Source organism: Etheostoma spectabile, chromosome 2 (assembly GCF_008692095.1).
Source record: "Etheostoma spectabile isolate EspeVRDwgs_2016 chromosome 2, UIUC_Espe_1.0, whole genome shotgun sequence".
Lineage (NCBI taxonomy): Eukaryota > Metazoa > Chordata > Actinopteri > Perciformes > Percidae > Etheostoma > Etheostoma spectabile.
In genome coordinates, this window is record NC_045734.1 from 1,137,900 (window position 1) to 1,157,753 (window position 19,854).

The following is a 19,854-nucleotide window of genomic DNA, read 5'->3' on the forward strand; positions in this document are numbered from 1 at the left end:
GACAGACACCGCTACGCTTTTCAGGAGATGGAGGAGAAGCTAGCAGACATGGAGGACATGAACCGAAGATGCAGCATCTGCATCGTCAGGCTGAAAGAGGGGCTAGAAAGTGCTAATGCTATCCAGTATCTCTTATGCTCGCTGCCTAAGTGGCTCCCGAATCTAGCAGATTCATCATTGAGGGCCTGGAAAATTGCTTCTCTCTTGATTATAGCAACTACACGATAAAAAGACGCCAGGCTTTTTATCGAACCATGGATTCAGCACGGTTCAAGGGTCTGGATTTTATCCTGCATTATCTGGCAACACTGAAGATCAGAGACGGCGCCCAGTATAGGGCGTTCTCCTCCGCCGGGGAGGCTGAGGACTATGTGAACCGGACTGCGCCCCGTCCTCCTACTACGGCGGGGAGAACCAACGTTTCGGATTCTGTCAGGGAGGGCGCCGTGGGGGAGGATCAGGACTGAAACAACTGCCTGATGATCACGGACCGTTGGTTTGTCTTGTTCTCTTAATGTGTCCTGATTGTGTCTCACTGTTGTCTGACATCATTACAGGGGCTGTGTTTCTGAATGCTATGTTGACCTAGCTTAATATGGGCTACTAAAGATTAGCTGGGCCATTCCCAAGCTAGCGTTTCCCTTACAATGTGCTTGTTGTTTTGTGCTTTTTTGTGTTTTTTTTTGTGTTGATGAGAAATGTCTAATATGGAACCAGACTGTGACAATCAGGTACTTATGGGCTGGTGTAGCACTCTAGACCTAATTTGAGTGTTGGCTATCAGGCTGTTTTAACCCCACTTCTCTCCTCCCTTTTGTGTCACTTTCTTGTATTTTCTTGTTCTGTTTTACATGTTTTGTGTAATGAGGGACTTAGCTTTGAATTCACTGTTGTTAGGATTTAGCGAAGTGAAAGGCATTAGCAATTTCCACATAGCTTTCATTTAGAACGCAGCTTTTTTTTACAATGGGTGATCTTTCATTTTTGATTGGGAATTGTGGTGGACTCAATGCTCCTCATAAACAAGCCAGCACTCTGGGCTTACTAAGAAAGAGAAATGTTGACAACGCATTAATACAGGAGACACATTTACTGTAGGCCGTTTAGCAAATAGATTCTATCACACCATTGCATCCTCATCAGCGAGCTCAAAAACAAAAGGCGTGGCCATGTTCTCAGACAGAATCTCCCAATTAAAGTGTTGTCCTCCTGGTCAGATGATACAGGCCGGATTGTAATTTAACAGAATTTGGTGACAGAAAAATTTAATTTTTAGTTCAGGTTATGCACCAAATGTTTTTGATGGCACTTTCTATAACAGGCTCACTAATCAAATGCTGGAGTTAACGGACTGTTCTTTGATTGTTGGTGCTGATTTCAATGCTGTGTGGGACCCAAATATTGATCGGTCGAACGTAAAGGCCACTGGGGACCAGGCTCAGGATACAAATGCTTTGATATCATGGACCAGCAGCTTGGGGATTATTTATTTTTCTCAGGTAGACATACATCTTTGTCCAGAATAGATTTTCCTTTTGCATCCCCGCAATTATTTCATTCAATTGATAAAGCGCTGTTACTTTCAATGGCATTATCTGACCTAAAAGGGGTCCTTTGCGCTGCCACTATTGGCCAACTGTCTCAAAGCGTGGTTAGATGGCGCTTCATACTGAAAAATTCTACTGAAAAATTAATCTTATATCACTCAGTTTACAGCGGAATTCCAGATATTTGCAGAAATTAATGTTGGCTCTGTAGAAGACCCTAGGATATTGTGAGCCGCAATGAAAGGTTTTATTAAGAGCAATACCATACTTTTCTGCTCTAATGCACGCTAAGCTATGTCACTGAAGCTGCAAAACCTTTAAACTGAGTTCACCAGATTAGACTCACAAACTGACTCAAAAAATCTGACCAGACAGCTTTAGAACGATCATTAGTCAAGAATGAAATAAACAACATTCTGAAACAGAAGTCTGAACTTCTAATTCACAAAGCAAGACAACATTATTACTTTTAGGGTGCCAGACCTAGTCACATTCTCACTATGAGATTAGGATCCAGTGATTATTTTGTAGATATTCCCACTATTAAGTCTTCAGATGGTAATATTAGAACTGACCCTGTAGAAATAAATAAATGCTGTCAGAGATTTCATTCCAATCTGTATGACAGCTGGTTGAATCAGCTTGACTAGCCTCACTTAGCAGCAGAGAAATCAGATAGGTGGGACAAATTAAATTCTATTGTAGAATTAGGATTGGCAGTACAGTTTTGCTCAATAAAAGCACAGGACACATATCTACACATGGCATGGGAGTGCTCTCCTGTTGGTCAGTTCTGGAACAATACTGCATCCAAAATGTCTGCCTTGTTTAATGATACTGCGCCGGTTACTGTCGATGTCTTCATTCTGGATGACCTGTCAGCTCTCAGGGACTCAGAGCATGTGCTGTTTTTGCTGGACTTGCAGCTGCAAAGAGAATGATTGCAACCCATCGGAAACCGCCCTACAACCTGTCTGTGCGCACATGGACCCTTTTCTATTTGGATGTGGTGTAACTCTCTACGATGCGCAGTAATGGACCCCCGGGACAGAATCTGGACACATGGTAGTGCATTGCTGAACCCTGAGGTCCGGGCTGTAGCACAAGGCTCTGTCAGATCTCTAACTTGTGCAGGAGTTTGTCCCTTGTCTTGTGTTTGTCTGTGTGTGTGTGTGTGTGGTGTGTGTGTGTGTGTGTGTGTGTGTCTGTTCGCATGTGTTGTTCGGTCCCCCTCCCTCCCGTCTTTCCTTTCTGGGTTTTGTAATTTTTTAATATGTTTTGCTCTGTGATGTGTTCTCCGTCCCAATGTGTTGTTTGTTGGTGTTAACGTTTTCTTGACTGTATAAAAATAAAGATTTCATCACAAAACAAATTAGTGAGAACAACTGCAAATAACTGTCTTCCTTGAAATGTATGCCATGGACATTATATTTTATAAGATGGTGGAATCCAATATTCATAATCAGGCCTGTCATGTGTTTGTACCAGTGTGTGGAGTTTGAGGTGCCTGCAAATTAATTTTAAACATCAACATGCAAAAAATTAATTTCGTGAAAAAAAGTTTGGTTTTGAGCCACTTTTGCATGCAGGAAGGCTGCCTGTGGAGCGACTGAGGAGAGGAAATTACTGTAGAATGCAAACAAAGCAAAGTTTATGATTGAAAATGTTAAATAACGTTTTTTTATGCGGGGGAATAAACCAAAAAGAAAGAATCTCGCATTAGAGCTGTAACAATCTCCATATTGCATTTAGACATCACCACTGTGTATTCATCTTCATCTTTTGATGATATTAGTGGAATACACATTTCTGTAAGCATACCAAATCATCCCCCATTGCGCAGAAATACATCAGTCAATTTATTTATAAAGTTATCTACTTTATGTTTCCAGGGAGTGAGCACACCATTAATTGGGATTTGTAGTTCATACTGCGTTTGAGTGCATTTGATTGAACTGGTCGGCATGTGGCTCACACATGTGGCATTATATCTGCCTTTTGTGATTGATGAACCAGGGTTAGTGGTAACTGCTGTTACCCAGGCGAGTGCTGACAAATGACTCACTGGCATTAGAGACCAGAAACACTTTGCTGTGCAATGCCATACCGAGAAGGATATTGACTGTTAGAGGAGTATGTATTCTCTTTCTCAAGGCAGTCTGATGACATACTGGGCACAGAGAGATTGTCATGCCAATGGCCATCTCTAAACCCCATGTAAGCCCCTGGGTGTGTGCAGAGCGGATCTCCGACACTTACGTGAATCAAAGCCGCACTTTGCAATCGCAATTTTTAACACAACTAGCGAGTAAAATATTGTTTTGTCACATCACTCAGTTTCTATCTCATGATATCTACATTGATTGCAATAAGCCTACATCAGACAATAGACAATTTTCGGAAATGAATGAATAAGTGCATGCTATTCTGTTTAACACTACAACCGTTAGAGTGCAGTCATTGTTAATTTGATTTCCCTCCTGTCTTGACTTTTCCTAAATACATACTCTGCACATTAACCAAATAGAAGGTTTTTGGTGTTGATTTTCACCCCAAAAAATCCTTAATTTGCCAGAAGTGCAATTTACGTTGTAAATTCTCCTCCGCAGCCAGATGGACACAGTTGCATGGAGGCTGTATTTGGCATTGAGAAAAAACTCATTTGCATGACAGCATTCACTCACATTCATTGTCATAACTTATAAGGCATTTAGGCCCACAGTATTCATCCTGTCAAATGTGTAATATATCAGAAATGAAAGGGAAACTAATCACACTTTCTTTGCGACTATAACATTGTTCTGTGCCGATGTTTTGCCAAGTTGCTGACAATAGACTCCGAGACATTGTGTCGAATGAAAAGAAATTAAAATGAACAAAACAACGACACACACTCTCAAGTGGTAGAGTGAAAATATTTTTTTCTAAAATAGAGAGCATATGAAAAAAAGCACATTTTACAGTGTTATGTTTTGTGTGGGTTCAAGCTGTTAAATAAGTTATCTAGATTTGTATTGTGTGTGGGGGCTGCGTGTGTCCTTGCTGCTAAAGAGATGGAGAGGGATGATGCAATGATCGGCCATCAGCGATTAAAAAAAGGATACAGATGTTCTTGGGTGGTTATAGTACCTCATAAGTGCCCAGCAGAGCTAGTGTTAAAGGTCCCATATTGTAAAAAGTGAGATTTCCATGTATTGTTTTGATTAATAATGGGGCGGCTGTGGCTCAGTGGTAGAGCGGTTGCCTGCCAATCGGAAGGTTGGTGGTTTGATCCCCGCCCCTGCAGTCATTGCCGAAGTGTCCTTGGGCAAGACACTGAACCCCGAGTTGCCCCCGGTGCTGCGCATCGGAGTGTGAATGTGTGTGAGTGTTTATCTGATGAGCAGGTGGCACCTTGTACGGCAGCCCCGGCCGCAGTATATGAAAGTGTGTGAATGGTGAATGTATCCTGTAGATGTAAAAGCACTTTGAGTAGTTGTTAAGACTGGAAAAGCGCTATATAAATACAGCACATTTACATTTAATAAGAAGCTCTTAGTGCTATATAAATGCGGTGAAAGCATTACAAAGCATATCATATACATAGTATGTTTTCAGTAGAGATGGTGAGAGAGTAGATGAGGAAGACCCGGAAACATTGACCAATCAGAGCAGACTGGGCTTGGGAGCATATTAAAGAGACAGACACCAAAATGGAGTGTTTATATATTGTATATAGGTATATTGACACACATAGTATGAAAAGAAAAATGTGTTTTTGAACATTAATGCATGTAAACATATGGAGCCCCCGAGGTGACATGGAGGGAAAAAAAAAATAAAAAGAAAAGAAAAAATTTCAAAAAATAATTTACTGGGAAAAACACTTTTGCAAGATCCTGACTTTGTTTTGTGAGATCATGTCTGTTTAACCTAGGTTAGCTAGCAAGATTAGCCTTATTGTTTATTGGATTTGCAAGAACTTTAATTTTTTTTGTTAAATTGTTTGCAAATGAAACTTGAGATCCCACAAAAAAAGTCAAGATATCTCAAAAGTGTCCCCAGTACATGTGTTTTAGTAATTTTATTTATTTATTTATTTTTCTTGATTTTTTTCCCCTCCATATCACCTCTGGCGTGCTGTATAAACATGTTCAAGTAGAAACCAAAAGTAAAAGTATAAAACTGAAAAATGAGCATGATATGGGACCTTTAAGTCTGGAGGAATACTCCAAACAAAATAGAACTTTCATGTCAAGTCAATGTACTTACAGTCCAAAATCATAAACTTGTCTTAGACAACAACACATTCTGTCTTACATACACCAGTATGTTATCCATCCACAATAATGATGGTGTTCTATCATGATAATGGAAGTATAACAAAGGATAGAAAGTCTATGTAAACGTGTGTGTTGTTAATGCACTGCCATTTTGAATCCATTCATTTTTAGTTTCCATATAAATACCTGATAAGTTTGGATGTATAAAGTTTATCCATCAGGTACTTAATTATATTTTAATTCTAATGTATTTAAGGAGAATATTAACTGTGAAAAAAAACATGTTACTCAAAAAAATGTATTTTCAGCCCTGAGTGTCTGTAGGTATTCATATCTTGGACCTTTTTTAGTCATTTTTGTATCTTACAACATGTTTACAATGCTCTGATTGGATATATTGGACCATCATTGCAGCCGGGGAATTAATGTAACAGCACTGTCTACCCATATATAGTACACTTCTGGCTTCACGACTGTATAGAAGTCCTGACAGCTCGTTTAAAGGCACAGTTTCTTTCCTATGGGCTGTGTGTATTTCTCTGTGGATTGAGAATTTTGATACTTTCACGTTATTTATATAGCACCTCGACCTGCTTTATACAATATTTTACTTTTTACAATATTGGACCTTTGAGGTAGGGCAGCCTGTATGTAGCATGAGAGGCAAATCCCAGAGCAATAATGTCTGACGATCATGCCCATTCAAGCAAATATAATCACTGAAGTTGACTCAGGACTCTCATGGAAATGACGCCCTTGAGTGAGACTAACAACAAAAGATGCTGAATGGGCCTTTTGTCTGTTATGAGCTGACTGCTACACATCTATATGTTGTAGTTTAGTCAATATGTATCTTTAATGAGAGTCACACCAGAGGCAAGTCTTTTCCAGCACCGGTATTGGTTATGGACTTTGCTCATGAGCACATAAGCATAAAGTGTGTATTGAGGTCCACTGATTCAATTATATTTGCATCGGATATTATCTGGGGATTTCTTTGGGATTTCTTTGGGATTTTGCTTCTGGGGACTGTGCCAGAATTTGACAAAGAAAATGTTGGACCTCTAAGAAAAGGAAGAAGCTCAAGGGAAATTAGTGCTTTCAAGGCCTGATTGAGCATAGGCAGAGAGAATGAAGCGAGAGCAGACAGCAGAAATGTGAATGATTGAGGCCCACACAGCCCACCCCCCTTCTCCCACCCCACACACACAGACACACACACACACATTTGTAAAAGATGTATCATAGTGATTACATCATCAAGCAGAACAGAATTATTTGAGATATGGCATCATGTGTGGAAGACAATGAATGACAATTTTTTAACATGCTAATCTGCAGCCACAGCTATAATAATACACTTTACATCTCAGATGTGGCCATCAGTGTCAGTCATTGCATTCTCTTAGACAGGTTCAAATGATATCATATGAAAAGTTATGCACAAATATTATACAGTATACTATGCTAAGAAACTACAGTCATCTGACTAAGTTTAGATGCTAAATGGACTGTATTATTATATTTTCTGGTCTTTAAGAATACTCAAAGCCATTTTTTACCACGTACAATAACTATTCACACACATTCATAGCATGTGCTGAGGCCGAAGGTGCCACCTGCTTGTCACGTAAACACTCACACACATTCACACTCCGATGGAGCAGCATCAGGAGCAATTTTGGGTTCAGTGTCTTGCCCAAGGTCACTTCAACATGGCACTGCAGGGTGAGGGATTGAACCGCCAACCTTCCGATTGGCAGGAAACCGCTCTACTATCTTTTCAGCGGCCGTTGCAGTAAAGTTTAGCTGACGAAAGCATATCATAGTGGGGGGGTTTGGGTTTTCTACCAGAGGGAAGTTTTGAGCATCAACAACTTCATCCCCTGCCTTCAGATACGCTTTAATGCCATTAACAATAAGCATTCCTTTATTTAGCCTATGTGAAGAAGAAAAACACAGATGACAATTCAAAATATATTACAACTATAATGCAAAGTATTTTGTTGTGTGTCGTTGGGCATTTTTAAGTGGGTATATGGAAATGGTGGAGCTTTTACACCACTGATACAAATGGTCCATGAGAACAGCGTATCTTATTTGACTTCTCTCTCTGTGCTCTATGTTCACTGCAGACCTTGCTTCTATTAAGTGCCCAAAAAAGTGGTGCTCCAACAACCAGCTAACATCATTCCTTAATCTCTCATCTTTCTGTTACCTTCAGATCATGCTGTTGACTGATCCAGAGGTGGAGAACAGTCTTCTGATCAGCTCTGATGAAGGGGCTACGTACCAGAAGTACCGGCTGAGCTTCTACATCCTCAGTCTGCTCTTTCACCCCGAGCAGGAGGACTGGATTTTGGCCTACAGCCACGACCAAAAGGTTAGAGAACGGGCACGGTTGCTTTAGCGACCAGTTGTTCACAGGTATCAAAGTGATAAGTCAGAAAATCTACTTAGAAATATAGGAACTATTGGATAGGATAGAACCACACAATGTAAGTCTGCTTAAGAAAACATCCCCTTCATTATTAGTTTCATTTGTTTTCATTTTAAAAAAAGTATACATCCAAATAGATTACACATTCTACACGCATGGGGGGGGGCACCTCTTTGTCCCCCTTTGTCCCCCTTCTAGCACCGCCCCTGGGATATAACTCATCTCTAAGTATGTACAATGTATTACTTATTCCAGGTCAAAAGTTTACTTTTGATTGAATCTAGTTTTTTTTGTCATAGGTTTACAGTCAGAATTTTGACTCAATGAAGCTAAATCAGTATAACTTACTCATAATGTAGAATATTTTGATTATTGAAACACTTTTTTCTACTTAGCGCTGACATCCGATGTCTGGTCAGATTCATCATCTTTCTTTTAAATGTTTCAGAAACTGTGTAAAGTTACATCTGATAATCACAAATGACCTGTAACAGCAAACAAGATCAACAGGGAAAAGAATGTAATTTTGATATAGATTTTATGGCCAGGTCTGATTTTTCCTGTGAAGTCACAGAATGATTTAGTGCAGGTAGACGGCGCCACGGTAATACATTCTGAAGGGTCAACAGATTTCACTGTAACACCGGAAAAGCCTGTGTTATTGTATCCCGCCATGTAAAAGGTAGCAGGAGATTTCTTTATATAGGCCTAATAATATTTTAATGTAATTTTCAAAGTTATCTGCTGTAATTATGGATGATACTGGGGCAGGACCATCACAGGAACAAAGGAAATTAAATGAAGAACTAAAAGCTAAAAGGGAAAGTGAAAGACAACGGGCAAAACCGAGTCACACTCGGTCAGTCTTTCAACAGATTGAGGCAATTACGGGATTGTAAAGGATTCAAAACCCACCCCTAATTGGCTCTCAGGTATGCAATATGTTTATTTCATTCATGAAATAACTTCAGATTGCGTGATACATTACATCCGCCTTCCATTTAGCGTGAGCGTTTTATTCCTTTTAGTCCGTGTTTGTGTTGGCCCATTGTCTTTTCCCTTGTACCCCTGTACTTGTGTAAAGTATCCTTGGGTTTCATATAATGTGTTACATTAATCTGATTTATTATTATGTTGGTTGCTACTACAATCTCTTAATGCTTTGCCTCGTGACACAGCGACAGTGATACCTGCTTTATCTCACGATCCATCCAAAATAGACTAAGTCACCGATGCAACACTTGAAATGCAACGATGCATCTGTAAGTTTTTCTCTTATAGTAAATTAATTATTTTCTGTTTGAGCAAAATATTTATCTCAACTATATGACCTCCCTGTAACGCTATCTCCCAGACCTTTACGCCAGCAGGTGTGGTAGAAACACTACCACTGTTGTCCAAAGGGGCCGCTAGATCAACATGGACTGAAAGTTACACAGAGCCACTTTAAATCAAAGGAATTGTGCTGTTGTTTTCTTTTGTCAAATGTAAAAGGGGTATAAATCCTTTAGCTCTTTTTGTTGAAACATGCTTTTATATTTCTCAAAGTAACACATCAAAAAAAGTACCATTTTGGTAATGGTTACGTTTAAAACACAGCTGTGTTAGTGCTTTTACTATAAACTGCACCTTCAGAATGACCCTTCCAGAGCTCAGAGACACACTGCAAATGGGTTTCTAATAAATAATCATCTGAGGAGGACATGCAAAAATAATTGTCTCTGTGAACTAGTGAGGCAGGGAGGGATACAGAGAGACAGAAAAGAAAGAGGCAAATTTATAGACATTTTAAAATAACCGTTTGCATTAATAAAATGCTTTTCTTCAGCTCAGCCCATTTGGGTGTAATGTTTCAGTTGTGATGAATTATGAAGACCTTCTCCTTTGCTAAGGTGTGTGCGCGTGCGTGTGTATGCATGTGTGTGAGCATGCCCCCCCCCCACACACACACACACACACACACCACAATTTGCTATGTGATAACTCTGGGATGCCTGAAACCCATAAACACCATGCCATTTTTTATTCATCTTCAAATTGTGTTTTTGTCATTTTTCACTTCAGTTTTAGAATTCAGCTTTGGCTCCACCACACTGGCTATGAATGTAATTAGGGGTCTGGACTTTCAAAACCACTACTAAATGATAATCATAAAGTATTGATGCCATGGGGCTCCCTGTTTAAGGCATGATAAGTCATCACAAGTTTCTACAGCATTAAAGCTGCAGTAGGGAGTTTCTGAGAAAACGTGGACTTAGCCTAAAATTTGAACAAGCACACCTTACAGGTCCCTCCCCCTGCTCTCTGCTGCGCTACAGCCCCCCCTCCACAGCTCCTCCTCACAGCGGGGCTACCGTGAACGCGCAGGCTAGTAGCAGGGCCACCGATGCTTTCCACATCCTCATGGACAATACAGGGGATTTATTCTGAGGAGGGTATAGCTTATGTAAAAAATTGCTTATTTAAAATATTTCTATTAAAAGTGTTGTAAATTCTTTTCAATAAAAGGGTTTAAAATTAGTTTTTATGTAATCGCTCATTTGTGAGAACAAAAGTAGAACGTTTTCACAATACAGAATTACCTTTGGATCAATTTAAAACAGTAACTTCAGTATGAATGATGAATCAGTGAGGAAGCTCAATAAGCCAAGGAATAACAACATCTTAGAAATATGTCTTAGGTTTTATTAGCATATGGTCAAATAAATCAGCTTTTTTTGCAAAGTACTCCTGCACAAGGAATACTGAAACATTTTGATCTGGACTGACAGGCGACTCCTTCACGTGCCTCTGTGTCCGGGGCCATGTCCGACCTGTTGAAGGAGCACAAAGAATTTGTGTCAGACATTTGATTTACAAATTACATCCTGAGGGGAAGAAAACGTATGTTTAAAAAATAATCAAAAATAGAATTCTGCCTTGCCAAACGTTGACAGGGACAGCGCACAATTAAAGTAGTTTAACCATAGCTACATGTGTTGTTTATTGACAAAAAAAACATTTTGGCTTACTAAATGTAGGCATCGAAACAATATTAGTTATACTGAGGGTGAAGGAGTTTGCAAGTAAAGTTAATCTCTACCTGCTACAACATTCCTGCCGTGCCACAAGCTACGCAGTAACTGAGATTTGCGCTATCACCAGTGTACTGAAAGTGAACTGTAACCATCGATTCTTAGTTGTGTAGTTCTTAAAAAATGAAACAAATACTGCAGGGATACTTACATGTCGAGCAGAAATGTGGCTAACGCTAGCTCTGAATCCGTGTTGAATCCTTTCAGGAGGCGTAGCTCCCTCGTGAAGCTGCACACCCCACCCACGTCAAAAAATTCAGCAAATAGTCTGAATGGTTAGTGCTCCGTTGTGCCGTTAAAATTTTCGTTTGTGCAGTTTGGGTTTCTGAGATATTAAAAATTATTTTTTAGCTCCATCTAGAGTTCACCATCCCCCATATTGCTCCAAAACAACCAAAGTGGGCTAGTTCGTTAGTGCTCCGTTTGTGCAGGTTTGTGCAGTTAAACCTGTTTGTGCAGCTTTTGTTTTCGAGATATAAAAGTTTTATATTTGGCCGATGACGTCACCGTCACCTATCATGTTCCAAAACAAACCAAAGTGGGCTCTTTTAATTCTTCAGATTTTCAGCTGTTGTACAATGTCTTGTTTGGAGCAAAATGGGGGCGGATGACGTCATCGGCCAAAATTATAACTTTTAATATCTCGAAAACAAAAGCTGCACAAACGACAGGTTAACTGCACAAACCTGCACAACGGAGCACTAACGAACTAGCCCACTTTGGTTTGTTTTGGAGCGATATGGGGGGATGGTGACGTCATCGGCCAAAATTATAACTTTTAATATCTCAAAAGAAAAGCTGCACAAACGAAAATTTCAACGGCACAAACCTGCACAAACGGAGCATAACCATTCAGACTATTTGCTGAATTTTTGACGTGGGTGGGGTGTCAGCTTCACGCAGCTCTGAAAAACCGCTCGATGTTGACCCTCGTTTTATTCGGGCTCGGTTTAGTTCTTCTTTTTAGCTCGCTTTTGTCATCGGTCTTCTTCGTTTTCCCCGTCTTGTTTTCTGAGCAGGTGTCACTCGAGAAATTTGCAGTTTTCCTGAAAAGTTGTTTCTCCGCGATTAGCAAAGCAGCAGTGCACTAGCAATCTTGAGCTTGAACGGTGGTACGCGCTGTGCGGGGAGGGGTATGAGCAAGCGCGTACACGAGAGTGATTGACACTGCTAAGACAGTCCTCTTGACTCTGATTGGCTGTTTCTGACCGGGAGCGGTGTTTTTCTGCAAGTGGCGTAGGAGCACAGGGAGGGGACACAGGAGCTTGATTTTTTCACAGATTATCTGTCTCATATTCTACTGTCAGGACATAGTGGCAGTTTTAACAAATATGTAAAAAAACATTTTTAAAAAAGTTACCTACTGAAGCTTTAAGAGAATTAAAAAAAAATCTTCACTTTTATTAATGAACAAACACATTTTTCTACTGATTCTCTTGCGAGCTCAGTTTAAACCTGGTCTGCCCTGTCGGATATTGGGCCTATGCTCATGTCAGCTCGACGTCCAATCTTTATTTAAATCAAATAGGGAACTCTTTTCTGACCTTGTTACGGTAGAGTAGCTTCCTTTTCCTTCTGTCAGATTTCTAAGAACCCCTTCTGTAGACATTACATATAAATGTCTTTAGGTCCTCTAAAGAGGATAGAGAAAGAAATGGAATAAGTTGACCTCTTTAAAAAAAAATCTCATCTGAATATAATAGTTGATTTGTCCTCTTTCAAAAATCCGAAGCATATTTGCTGCTCTGTGTCACAAGAGACCTTTCAGTTATTTAGTTGTTTGCAGTTTTGTTTGGGTTTGTTGTTTATCTGCTCATCTCAAAAATGAATCAGGAGTTAAGAGAGGTCGTAGAAAAATGGGCAAAGAGGTGGCGCGTGAATGGAGCTGAGGCGGGCTGAATGAGGCCTATCGTCAATGCTCGCCTTCTGTGACACAGCCACCTGTCACTCAAAGAGGTACGCCCTTAATTATCCAGAACTTTAAGCTTTAATATGATATAAAAAACTTTAGGCTTTAATATTATTTAAACAGGGTGTCATGAAAGATGAACTTAGCTATAGAGACCAAAACCGTTTTTTCCCCCCCTTCCAATATCTATTTTGCAAGGGCACCTTGCACGGTTCCGCAGTAGCCACGGGGTAGATTTAATGTAGAAGCATAATTCACGCTGCAGGTGTGTTTAGGGCATGTCCAAATCCACTTTTCATCTTTCTCCCATTCCTTTTAAAAGCCAGGTACGTTTGTACCTTGGCGCATTGCTATTATGATAGAGGATTTGCACCGTAATATTTTTATTTGTAATGTGTGTGTGCTGCTGTGCTTACCTGTGTTCCTGTGTGTGTGTGTAACAAGCATAGTGTGCATAAGCCCTGGCGCATTTTCCTAATGCACTTTTAAAATAACAATGAAATGCTTTGTTACTGAATATAGACCAGGTATATGATCAATGGCATGATCACTTTCCACTGCAAAAAGATAGAAATACTGCCAGAATTCACCTGAACACAACTCACAAGACCAGCATGGGCACACAGCTAGCTGCAGGTGCATTTGCCATTTAAACGACGTGGGCACTGTATGATCTTAAAATAGCAAAGAGACTTGCATCGCGCTTTGTGGCAGGCTGAGCCGGGTGCAAGATAGGGCCCAGAGTGTTTTTTCCCCTATCCCTGGATAGATTAGCGGTGTAGCCAGACCACAGTCCAGCGCCGACACAGGTCTGGCAAAGCAAGACTACCCATGCCCTAACTGGCACAAATCATCTCCACCCCAAAACTGCTTCTCTTTCAATTCCCTTTCCTTCCTTTTGGCAGTGCTGCTGCATTTGTTGATTGAAAGACCTTTGGAAGTTATAAAGGCTGCACCACCACGCCTCCCCCATCTCCTGCTCTCTGCCTCTTCACTGTCACTTGCTTGGCTACGTACTAACTTGCTGCAGGAGGATAATTAGTCAAAGTGATTCCCTGCATTACCCCTCATACCCCACCCCACACCCAATTTGGCTTGCATCTGCTCAGCACATCTTGGCATGGAAGTCATGGAAATGTCATCACCCGTGCCGTTTGTCTTTTGACATGAAAATATACACACACTAGATGCAATAGTCCGAGTGGATATATACGTAGTTTGCATATGCACACTGTGGATCCAAAATGATCTGAACCAATGAAGCGTATACAATGGGTGGAATATATATGCTTTATGTCACTGTATTTTCTGCCATTCTCACAGGTGTAGGGATATTTAAATAGGGCTGCCCCTGTCTATAATTCGACTAATTGATTGCTTTGCTCTTTGGTCTAATGCTTTTTTCATGCTGAATGACTTATTTCCAAGACATTATGAGCACATCTCTAGTCCTACATTTTAAGTCTTAAGCTGATTTTTGTTCTAAGCTATAATCTAGGTCAGCAGAAACCCTTGTCTTTTGTTTTTCTACAATTGAAATACAACAAAATATAAGGAAGCTATAAACAATAATAGCTCATTTTGTAGCAAAATAAAAGAGAATTAGTGATTTGACAGCAGTAATACTTTGTTTTTATGGGTGCTTTTGAAAATGCAGGCCTACACTTCACCCTTCGGGATAGAGTAAATAAATGCAATTAGAAAATAAATTAATGTAAACAAACAGAGTCATATTTCTGTTATCCGCTAATGCATAATTGTTTACACATTATGCATGGCTGCTCATGCAAAAAATGGAAAAGGTCCAGCTTAAAACACTGAAATAAGTTGTACGCCTCATTAAATTCTAGCTGAGCTTCAGAGTAATCGGATTCGTCATTGTGCTTTGTCAGAGAGGTGCAGGTGTGTTTGAAGACAAAAGGATGTCAATGAGTATATCAATAAGGTTATTGATTTGCTGAGTAAATCTACAGTGCCGTGGAGTAATGTCTGACTACACCACACATACATTCTGGGGACAGGAGATACAAAACGCTGTAGGTTGACACAATACAGCAACCTGAGCTATTTAAAATAGCTGGTTACATGGTTAAACCTCATTAGCTCTCAAAAGTGTTTCACCGTTGTCCACACCAATCGGTCCCTAAACGTCCCAGTTAGAGAAGAACTTCTGGAAACATATTCTTTGTAAATCTTTACAGTCATTCCCAGAAAGAACCAAGCAGGCCTGCTTTGTTACACAATCCACATTTTCTTCATAACTTGCCATTTTCAGCGTGTAGCTTGCTAGCTTGAAGTTAGTTGTTGTTTTCCAAAGGGAATGGAGTTTGAGAATGACAACACATAGAGACTGGAAGTTAAGGGATTTCCGACAGAACATCCTACATCACCGGATTAGAGGAAATAATCCTGAAAATGTGCTGCCATTGATCCAGACAGCTGAGTAACCAACAAAATATGTATGCAGAATGCAAACTTATGCAAACCCATACCTAAGTTTATTTGGGTCACTAGGGGTAAGCTCCTAACATTTAAATTATGAGAAAAAACATAGTTTTCAATTTCAATTTTATTTATAGTATCAATTCATAACAAGAGTTATCTCAAGACACTTTACAGATAGAGTAGGTCTAGACCACACTTCAGAATTTACAAGGACCCAACAGTTCTAGTAGTTTCCTCCAGAGCAAGCAACAGTGCGACAGTGGCGAGGAAAAACTTCCTTTTAGGCAGAAACTTCGGTCAGACCCAGGCTCTTGGTAGGCGGTGTCTGACGGGCCGGTTGGGGTTAGAATGCAGAGTGGAAATAACAGTCCTGAATAAATAGTAGTTTGTAGTAGTTCTTTGTAGTAGGCACAGCAGAGTGTAGCAGGATGAACATGGCATCGAAGAACGTGTAGCGGGACCATGGCGACAGCTGCAACCATGATTTTGGAGCCTCCCCGATCCAAAGGAACATGCTGGGGGAAAAAGAACATAAGGCCTCCGGGGAATGACTCCCCAGAGCTAAGTTTTGTTGGGGTTTCAGTCGGAACCGGACACAGAACAACACAGGAGAACGAAAAAAGGGTAACAAAAGGTTTAATCCAAAACAACAACAACCAAAGAACAGGAGACGGTGACGGAGTAGTTGGGAATCCAAACGGAGTAGTTCTGGGGAAGCTGCACAGAGTAGTGACGGAACACGGAATCTGTGACAGGAAGACAAGGTTTAGACAACGTAGTAAAAAGTCTCACAAGCAACATTTACTAGATGACTGGCGTAGTTACCACGTAAAGGTATGTAACAAACTGGCGCTGAAGAGGTGGTCAGCCCGGGTACTGCGGTGGTGGTGGTGGTGATGATGAGGTGCAGCTGTGCAGATAGACGGATGATGATGATGAGGTGCAGCTGTGCAGGTAGACCCCGTTCCTCGTAGGATGCCCTTGTGTGGGTGACAGACGACATGGACACAGACACACAGGGAAAAGGGGGAATGGAACACAAACGACAGCAGAACCACAACAGAGCCCCCCCCCGTAGCCCTCCCAATCAACAAGGTACTGTAGAACTCTTCCGCACCGCCGAACTTCCAAGAGCTGACGGACTGTGTAGGCCGGATGGTCGTCGATAAACCTGACCGGCAAGGAGGGTCAGCAGGAGGACAAAGGGGACTGGAGGACACTGGCTTCAACTGCGAAACGTGGAAGGTCAGGTGGATCCTCATGGCAGTGGGTAGATTCAACCGGACGGCCGAGGGCTTGACGATGGACTCGACAACGAACAATCCCAAGTACCGCGGGGAGAGCTTCCGCAACTTGGTACGCAGAGGCACGTTCCGGGACGACAGCCAAACCTCCTGGCCTGGCCGGAACTGGGGTGCCGGGATCCTGTGCCTGTCCGCCACCGCCTTGGAGCGCTCCGTGGTCCGAAGCAGGGCCTCACGAGCCGTGACCCAAACCAGACGACAACGACGTAGGTGGTCCTGCACGGACGGCACAGCCAGTTCCCTCTCCTGGGCAGGGAACAACGGAGGTTGGTACCCCAAAGCCACCTCAAAGGGGGAGAGACCGGTGGCCGAGGTGGTAAGCGAATTATGCGCGTATTCCACCCACAACAGGAGAGACGCCCAGGCGGTAGGTTCTTGGGCGGCCACACAGCGGAGAGCGGCTTCCAGGTCCTGGTTGGCCCTTTCAGTTTGACCTTTAGACTGCGGATGGAACCCAGAAGAGAGGCTGACGGTCGCACCTAGGGCAGAAAAGAACTCCTTCCGCACTCTGGAAATAAATTGTGGGCCTCAATCAGACACAATGTCCTCAGGTATTCCATGGGGACGGAAAACATGTTGGACAACAAAGTCAGCCGTTTCACTGGCTGTAGGTAATTTCGGTAATGCAATATAGTGGACAGATTTAGAGAACCTGTCCACGACAGTAAGAATAGTGTCATTACCTCCAGAACAGGGCAAGCCCTTGACAAAATCCAAGGCCACATGTGACCAGGGACGGTTGGGGACCGGGAGCGGCTGCAGCAGTCCAGCAGGCTGTTGGTGGGAGGCCTTTCCCCGAGCACAGACAGTGCAGGCTGCTACGTAGGCCCGGACATCGGCTTCAGCCGACGGCCACCAAAAGTGTCGCCTCAGCAGAGTCAAAGTTTGTTGTACGCCAGGGTGGCAGGCAAAACGTAGGGTGTGTATCCACTGCAATATCTGGGACCGCACGGGCTGCGGAACGAAGAGTCGATCGGGGGTGCCGTCTCTGGGACCAGGATCCGTCGTTTGAGCAGCCTTCACCAGAGACTCAATCTCCCAGCATACAGCGGCAACAACCCGAGAGGATGACAGCACCTGGCTCGGAAGAGTCCTCGGTGCAGTCAAACAGACGCAGGGCTGCCAACTCTCACGCATTGGCCGTGAGACACACGCATTTGACTGGTTTCACACGCGCACACGCCACACCCCCGATTTCTCACGCTGAAGTGTCAGCCCGGTCGGTCAAATTTCTGAAAGATGAGTTTATCTATGTTTTTACCTGTTGAGCCACTCGTGATCGACTAGTTGTGCTTTCAGAGACTGTGAGGGGGTTCAAGAGCGCTCCCTGTCTGTGGAATTTTCAAATTGTCGCAAAATGAGAAAAATGTTTTCACGAGCCATCCCAGGTGCATTTACCCGGCTTCAGGTATGCGCTCTGAGTATCACAGACCCGTCCGTCGCTTCGTGTCCACTCTCTCTGTAACAATAGAGGTGAGCAGCGCGGCTGGTAGCGTAGCAACTTCAGTCCATGTTAGTGGACTCGCTCTGCTGGGGGCAGTGACGCGTTGCATGAATGCGTAGACCTCCGATAATGAGCAGCGTACGGACACCTCTAAACTCTGTCAGAGACCAGAGACCCAAATGGGCCTCTGTGTCTGTCAGACGGTCTGAATGAGATCCATCATATCAGCGGAGCAATGACATGCACAGCAGACTATATTACAACTCTCCACATCTCGGACATCAGAGATGGGGGGAGTTATATTTTGAATGTGCACAAAGTTGTAAATATGAGCAGAAATCTGGTGAAACACATCTGAGCTATACTATAATATATATATATATATATATAATACGATACTGCAACGTTGGGCCACTATTGTGCATCTCTAACCTCTGCATCTCTAAATGTAACTGTAAATAATTAATTTGATGTTTTTTAAAATGAACAAATAGTCTTTATTTTCACAAAAAAGTAAAAACATTAAGTGGGGTACAGAGGATGAGGGCCAAACATTACTAAACATTGGCACAAAGGTTAAAGGAATAGAACTTTTGTAACTCAGTGGTTCTCATTCTTTAGAATTTCAGTGGTCTTAGTTGATCCCTCATCATTAATTTAACTTTGGGTCCCTGGTCCCTATACCTGGGACCCCTGGACCTGTTCACCACAGACCCAAATCTTCTCAGCTGTTGCTGACATATGCTACTGTCTCTTCATGTGGTTCAATATGTTTGGCACATTGTGTGGGTCAGTTCTTATATCATAAGAAGTTAATAATGTAAATGCTGAATGCCCTAATACCTGTTGATACTACAACAATGCAAAGGTTCTTAACCCTACAGTTTTGCACATATCATGTAAGACTTGATTTCTCCATTTTTCTTTGCAAAAAAACTCTCCAGAAAGTGCCATTTAATGGTTTATTTTTCGAATTTTTTTCCTGGGGGAGCATACACCCAGACCCCCCTAGGGAGAGCCCCATCCCCCCACATATAACAAATCCCAATTTAAACCCTAAAGGATAAAGACCCAAAGAAATTGCTTTGTACGCGGCAAAATATGGGTTGGCCCCCCCAAATCTCACTCCAAGGTTTTTGGAAAAGTTGGCAGCCCTGCAGACGTGACAGGGCATCAGGCTTGACGTTGTGTGTACCTGGGCGGTATGTAAACGTAAAGTTAAATCTACCAAAAAACAAGGCCCACCTGGCTTGACGAGAGTTCAGTCTCTTTGTAAATTGGATGTAGGCCAGGTTTTTGTGGTCGTCCACACTACGAATGGTTACTCCGCACCCTCGAGCCAGTGACGCCACTCCTCCAGTGCCAGTTTAACCGCCAACAGCTCCCGATTCCCCACGTAGTAATTCTGTTTAGCCGGGGATAATTTCTT

The 19,854-nt window shown here is 42.1% G+C and overlaps 1 protein-coding gene across 6 annotated transcripts in view; it reads left to right on the forward strand.

The window, feature by feature from the left end:
- LOC116694595 (VPS10 domain-containing receptor SorCS1) overlaps nt 1-19,854 on the forward strand; it is a 244,842-nt gene that overhangs the window by 142,995 nt on the left and 81,993 nt on the right. For all 6 annotated transcript variants that reach the window (XR_004333232.1, XR_004333231.1, XM_032524402.1 and 3 more), the window contains exon 4: nt 8,034-8,192. Coding sequence is in view for 4 of the 6 variants with exons in the window: in XM_032524402.1 (XP_032380293.1) it covers nt 8,034-8,192 (159 nt within the window). In the remaining 2 variants the exon portion in view is untranslated. The remainder of the gene's footprint in view (nt 1-8,033; nt 8,193-19,854) is intronic.